Source organism: Bombus pyrosoma, linkage group LG10 (assembly GCF_014825855.1).
Source record: "Bombus pyrosoma isolate SC7728 linkage group LG10, ASM1482585v1, whole genome shotgun sequence".
NCBI classification, from domain to species: Eukaryota; Metazoa; Arthropoda; class Insecta; order Hymenoptera; family Apidae; genus Bombus; species Bombus pyrosoma.
In genome coordinates, this window is record NC_057779.1 from 13,651,105 (window position 1) to 13,658,125 (window position 7,021).

General features: G+C 37.9%; 1 protein-coding gene across 1 annotated transcript; it reads right to left on the reverse strand.

Annotated features, from left to right (window-relative positions):
• Positions 1-3,916, reverse strand: LOC122572050 (glucose dehydrogenase [FAD, quinone]-like). The gene is given in 5 exon segments (XM_043736570.1): positions 1-1,663; positions 2,265-2,322; positions 2,324-2,436; positions 2,907-3,119; positions 3,805-3,916. Coding segments are annotated over 4 exon segments (1,848 nt in total). The 5' UTR covers positions 3,091-3,119; positions 3,805-3,916; the 3' UTR covers positions 1-170.
• Positions 3,917-7,021: the final 3,105 nt, after the last annotated feature.

The following is a 7,021-nucleotide window of genomic DNA, read 5'->3' on the forward strand; positions in this document are numbered from 1 at the left end:
TCCCTTAAAATTGTTTATTTTTATTATTTAATTTGTACTTTACAATTTGTGCAGCTAAACATTTGGTAAATTTTTCTGACTTATTTGCTAAATAACATGTGGATGGCTACCCCCAACGGGATACCATACTCGAGCATCGCTTCTGTAAAATGAATTTACAGAAGTAGGAATCAATCCGAACGCTGTTTCTTCAACCAATCCTCTCTTACCATGTCAGCACCCTTCTCACCAATCATAATAGTCGGCGCATTGGTATTACCACTCACTTGATTTGGCATAATCGAGGCATCTATGACTCGAAGTCCAGCAACCCCGTAAACCCGAAGCCGAGAATCTACGACGGCGTTCGCGTCCGACTTAGGCCCCATTTTGCAAGTACCCACGGGATGATATATAGTTACGGGAACAGATCTGGCCATGCACTCCCAGAAAGAATCGCTATACTTGGGAATATGCTTACAGGCAGGAAATGGTGTCGGATTCATTTTGCTCCCGTAACGTTTAAACGAATCGGTTTTACTCAATTCGAACACAAACTTAGCTCCTTCCACCAATATCGCCATGTCTTCTGGCTCCTTGAAATAATTCGGATAAATCAATGGATGATCAAACGGATTGTTGCTTCGAAGCTTGATAACACCTCTGCTTTTTGGTCTTAGAAGCGCGGGAAACGCGCTCCACGAGCCCCTACCGCCAAGTTTTCCATATACGGCGTCGTAGAATTCTCTGGTCAGCCCACGATCTTCCCTAAAAGCTTCGGTATTTGGTCCCGATGACATAAAATGCAGTTGTATGTCTGGGAAGTCCTCGGAGGCATTCGCGTATTTGGTATTGATAAAACATGTTCCCTCCACTGTTGCTAACGTAGACAAAGGACTATCACCGGACATGGCGTATTCTAGGATATAGCTAATATTAGTCATCTTGCTCTCTATGGCTGAAATTTCTTCATTCACCAGGAACATAAGGCCTCCCACTCCTACATGATCTTGAAGATTATGGCCCACTCTTAAATCCTGAATCACAGGTATACGGTGTTCCGATAAGTGTTCTTTAGGTCCTATTCCTGACAACATCAACAACTGGGGGCTATTGATAGTTCCACCGGAAACGATCACCTCCTTGTTGGCACGTACGCGCAACGTCTTCCCGTTTCTAACGAACTCTACGCCATAAGCCCTTTTCGTTGACGGATCCATTAAAATTTTAGTAACAAACGCTTCCATGGCAACGTGTAAATTTTTGCGCGTCCTGGCTGGCCGCAAGAAGGCTTTCGCCGTGGAGCAGCGGCTGCCATCTCTGATGGTGCCTTGAGGAATCATAAAGCCAGTTTGCCGTTCTCCATTAAGATCCCGACTCTCGTAACCCATTTCTTTGCCGGCTTGAATGAACGCAGCGGCCAGAGGAGTACGCCATTGTGCTTCTTCGACGGTTAAGTACCCGCCGGTCGAATGATACGGAGTTTTGGCATAGTTGTGATTTCGATTGTCTTCGGATTTGAGGAAATAAGGCAGCACATCCTTATATGACCATCCTGGATTGCCTTGTTGTTCCCAGATGTCGTAGTCCTTTTTGGCACCACGGACGTAAAGCATGGAGTTTATTCCGCTGCTACCTCCAAGGAGCTTGCCCCGTGGCCAACGGCAACGACCATTCTCCATCGCTGTGCATATAATCCATGTTAAAGTATATCGAAAGCGTTGCGAATAATTGAAAACGAATATTGTTGTTGTTCGGTTGTTAATTCACCTTTCATATATCTTGGGGTTCGGCGATAGATTCATTCTCCGATTTAGATTTGACATTGGGTATGCCTAAATCTACCTACTGGTTCTACATACATATCAATAAAATTCAAGTGGTATTACTTCAAATAACTAAGTCTGCACATTTATATATTTTAATACAAAGCAATATTAATTTTGGCAACAATACCTATATCTTTTTAGTAATTGTAAAATAAGAAATTTTAGATCTGTCATTTTATCGCCACTGGCAAGTTCAGCAACAATATACGTTTGAAATGATATGTGATAATTTGCCAGTGTTTTAGAAAGCTTTACTTATTTGCTCGCTTCATGTATTCTCATTGCCATAAATTGCATTTTACAATTCTTTCTAAGTGTGATATAATTTTATCTACCGCCCTCTCTTTTCACCGTAAAAAATGGAGCGTTAGACGTGAATGATTAGGGGATGCAGTATTGTCTTTGTAATTATGTATTTACCGTTTTTATAGGTCGGTATAATTCGACACTATTTACCTCGACAGTAACTATTATTGGGTTCCGTCGTGTATTCCCAATCGATTTTGGTGAGCTNGCAGATTGTCGGCAAGAGAAGGAATATCATAGACAGCACTTCCATCGCCACCTGCTTCGAGGAGGAGTACGTTCCAATCATCTATTTCGGACAAGCGACTTGCCACCACGGCTCCTGTCATCGTGCAAAGTTACAGTGCATTTTAAGTAAAATATATCTAAGAAATCTTAATCCAGTTTAACGTCACAAATATCTTCGACTCGAAACTCCGTAACCTAATTTCAAAACATCGAGAGAGATAATTTGTCGAAATTACGAAACGAAATTCGCGATAACGCAAAAATACGTTTACGAAGTAAACGGAAAATATATTTAGATGAAGGAAATTAGAAGTTTAAATTTTATCATCAGGATATAGAAACAACGTAGAACATTGCTAATACATCTAGCGAATTGACAGAGTTGTGAAAGGAAATTTGACAAAAAGTCGCGATGTGTGAATTATTAAATTTTTGTGCTAATCCCTCATATTAGGAGCAGCAACGCGACCTTCTTCGGACGCAAACACACCGATGCACTTATCTTTGACACACTTTTATCAGATTTAGAACGGAACTTCGCGTGGATAATATAAAAAATCATACCTGCTGAACCACCGCCCACGACTATGAAATCGTAAGCTGGCAATAGCGATTTGGAAGGAACATTCGTCGAAGAGTAAGGAACATTCGTATATATGACGTATAGGAATACGCTTATGAGCATCGATAACGTCGATGTGATGGGTTGTGAACTCATCCCCCCGAAAATGATGCGATTGACATCCATTTTATACTTCTCCGATTTTCGTTATTAATCTGTAACATTAAGGTTTGACACCTTTCAAAACGTTTAATTCGCAATATAAGACAACGTGACAGAGAATTATTACTAAATGCACGTTATCATCATTTGTTTCTTCGGGCCCTAAGGGCTTGGTTCTTTCATTCTTAAACCTACTTTTCTCGAATAGGGTCTAGCGAAGCTAATATTTATTTTTTTAATGAGTTTATCGCAACGATTTTAATTGCCAGTGAAACATGTTGTCGAGGTTAATATTCTGAACAATATTTTCCTATACCTGCCACCACTGCGATGCAGCAAGTAAATTAGAAAAATCGACGGTTGGTAGATTGTGCTAGACTAATAAAATGTATCATGAAATAATGTTTGATGAATAGAAAAGCTGTATCAACTGTTGCACTTTATTCTGATATACAATGCTTCAAAAAGTGGTGAGTTTGGCGAAGTATTTCGATGTCATCGAATTCTTTGAAGTTTACCCATCTCTGAATAACTAATTTTTTGTTTCTTGTGTGTACAGATGATAAGAGAATAAGAAGTTAATTGAAATTGTGGTGACACTGGCATACATGGTTGAAAAAAGAATAAGACGGCAATAAATTTACAGTATAGATGTAGATACTATTTCTTAAAAGGTATATCAGAGGTAATGAGATGGCAAAATATTAGCGAATATACAGAAATTTATGCAATACATACGTGGATCAAACACCAAACGTAAGAGAGAGTTCCGAAGCGACGTAATCCAAGACGACGAATGCTTCTGGCGGGCGATCCCTTATGTACTGAATTCTGAGCAATTATTGCGTAAAATGAAAGACGACATAATTACGTAATAGTCACATCAGAAATTTTACTCAAGGTTTGAACGCTTAACATAATTTTGTAAAAGTGTCTCTTTGTACGTACGATTATTTCTTGGTATCAACGAAACAATTTTCAAAAAATTACTTAGCAAATAACGACTAATTATTTGCACTATTAACACTCAAGTAGACTTGCAGGGCGGTGGGAAGAGCGCAACCTATTTGAAACAATCTCAATGACTAAAGCGTACTTTCAACAGTACTGATAGGAATAAAAATAATAAACGTGCGAGTTCGATTAGTGATAAAACTATTTTACCATTTCACCTGAATATGAAATAGATGGGCGTGTTTCGGCATAGTTCAGTATATGTCATTTTGCATATGACATTGACGAGATAGATAGTCATTTTTAAGAACGTAGATATAAAAATGAATATGAATTATATAAGGACTAGGCTAACGTAGTGGGAGACCGGTACTGATCACCTGAAACAATTTTCAATGAATCTATAAATATGTGCAACGTTACACTACATTTTATCTGACTGTTTGCACATGTAACCTAATGACAAATATGGCGTGTATGGTGTGTTTTTAAGTTGAATACTAAAGTATGTTTCGTTGATGTGAACAATAATAAATCGTAGCAATTGAATTGAGAATGTACTAATAAAATTGAATGAAATAGCAATTTACAATAGCTATGCTAGCGTTACCGGCCATCTCAAAAACACAAGATATGAATATAACCCAACCAATAACCCATGAATTTGTCTTTTTTTGTATAATTATATTAAAGATGAATAGTATCATTGATTTCAGCTTAGATGGCCTATACAAAAATATGACCATTTGCATGCTAGAATGGGTGGTAATGGAAACCTAATGTAATTGACATTTTTTGTGAATATTTCGAACATAACAACATAAAAATGGTAACGTGTGTTCTTCTTTACATAAATTAAATTCTAACACATTTGTGACAGTATCGAATATGTAGCTGTGTGCAGATTTTACTATAGGTTGCCCAAATCTGGTTTACGTTGGAATGTGCCATAATCAAGAGACAAGAGCTTGGTTTCGGTGACTCACTATATCCGTCCGCTACCAAGGATACGGTAACCGATAATATTGCGTAGGCTGTTACAGAAGCACAATTATGGACAAAGTTCATTGTAGTGCTATCGATAGTTTTTAGCAAACATTTCGGAAACTATGACCGACTGAAACTTACATGTACAGAAAAAAGTTGTTCAGGATCATTCTCCCGACAACAAATTTAAAAGTCATCGATATCTGAGAGGACGTAACGGTTCTCCAGTTTCGCCATGGATGCTCGTTACAAGACAATACTCTACGAGACAATATATCGCAAGACAATTTCTGGCAAAAGTCATCACATTCCTTTCTGTATGTTGGCGGAAAGGCATCACTCTGCTTGCCCCAGTCTCCATATCAGTATTCCATCAAAATATTCTTATTCGGAAACCAACACCCGTTTAATTGACTGAATGGAACAAGCTGGTGGAATCTTACTAATAAGGTCAATAAGTGTAACACACATCGGTAGTTAGGCAATTTAAATATCCGTTACGTTGTGAACAATCTCCATCGAATCATTTTCATATGCCGAATTTCCGCTAGCATCCTAATCCTAATCCATCAGCTAGGCCCTTGTACGCATACAGCGAACCGCAACCGACGTAAATACTAAAATTGCTTACATCTGGAAATCTGATTCTATAGCTTTAAAAACCGATATGTTTAGTTTCAACTGGGTAAATATAAAATTTTATTTATTTCTTCTCTGCAGTAGTTGGTAGTAGGGATTCTATCGACATTAAAACAATATTATAACGAATATAAATTAATAATATTCGTGTTACACATAGAAGTTTGGAAATAAAGAGCTCAGATATTGCTAACTTTTCAGGCCCTGACCATTTCCAACTTTTGTTAATCTTATCAAAGACTTATCGAGTATTTCGAGGTGCCACAATAGTACCATATTATATCAAATACACGTGTAACTGAAACTATCATTTAAGAATAATAGTTCATGTTTGCCTTCTGTAATAACCAAGTATTTATTTCGTGGTTATAACATAAATATTAAGAAGCAAGGTTAGCCAATTACTTATATATTCATTATTCGTATACTCGTGTGCTTATTCCATAAAACAAGCGATTATATTAGCTTCATTAGGAAGGAAAGTTGTTTTATGTACAATTATAGAAACTGCAGAATGAGCATAAAATTCACAGTCCTTTGCTAGATTTTACAGAATAAGTAGTTTACATTTCTTTTTCTGTCCCTCTAAGAGAAGGGAATACACGAACGCTTCCAGAGCGTCTGCACACTACGAAGACAGGGTTTTCTTTCTATAATCATGTAGACGCTCAGGGCGCCTAGTGCCTGGATAGCAATTCTTTTTTTCCTGGTTACAATAAAGGATGTTGTATGTAAGACAGGGGCCCAATGTTGAATCCAGAAATCTCCTAATGTTACCCAAGGATTAAAAAGCAGAGGACATCTACAGATATAAAAGACGACAATTAACATGTGATTGGACGTCCAGAGGCTAGACCTGTATCGAAACAAAATAGGTAAAGGTTGGTTTTGAATGTTATTCGAAAGGGAGAAAGAGAGACTTTGTTAAGAAAATAGTCCAGCCAGCCCGGGTTGCAAGCTCCAAAGAACGCTCAGGAATAAAATTACCCTCAGATTGTCGGATTCGTCACTGAAGTAGTCGTTGATTGCTTCTCGGGAGAAATGCCAACATTGCTAAATAAAGGATATTCATTGAGAATTGCTACATCACTAAACAATCACATTGGTAACGTCGAGAACGAGGCGGATGAAATATAATTATGGGATTAAACGAAGCTACCATAAGTGAAGTTCAATCGCCATTATATGAGGGTGCCTCGTTCGAAGAGTTGAGACAAAAACTGGAAAAATTGCAGGAATATAAATGTGACACCTCAAATTCCCCCACCTCTCATATTTTTCTAGCTATTTTAACGGTTTTCTCTGCGAATATGAATTTCTCAGGAATCTCGTCAAATTTTAGTGTCGTGTTAACGCATCGCCAAGACAACATGTT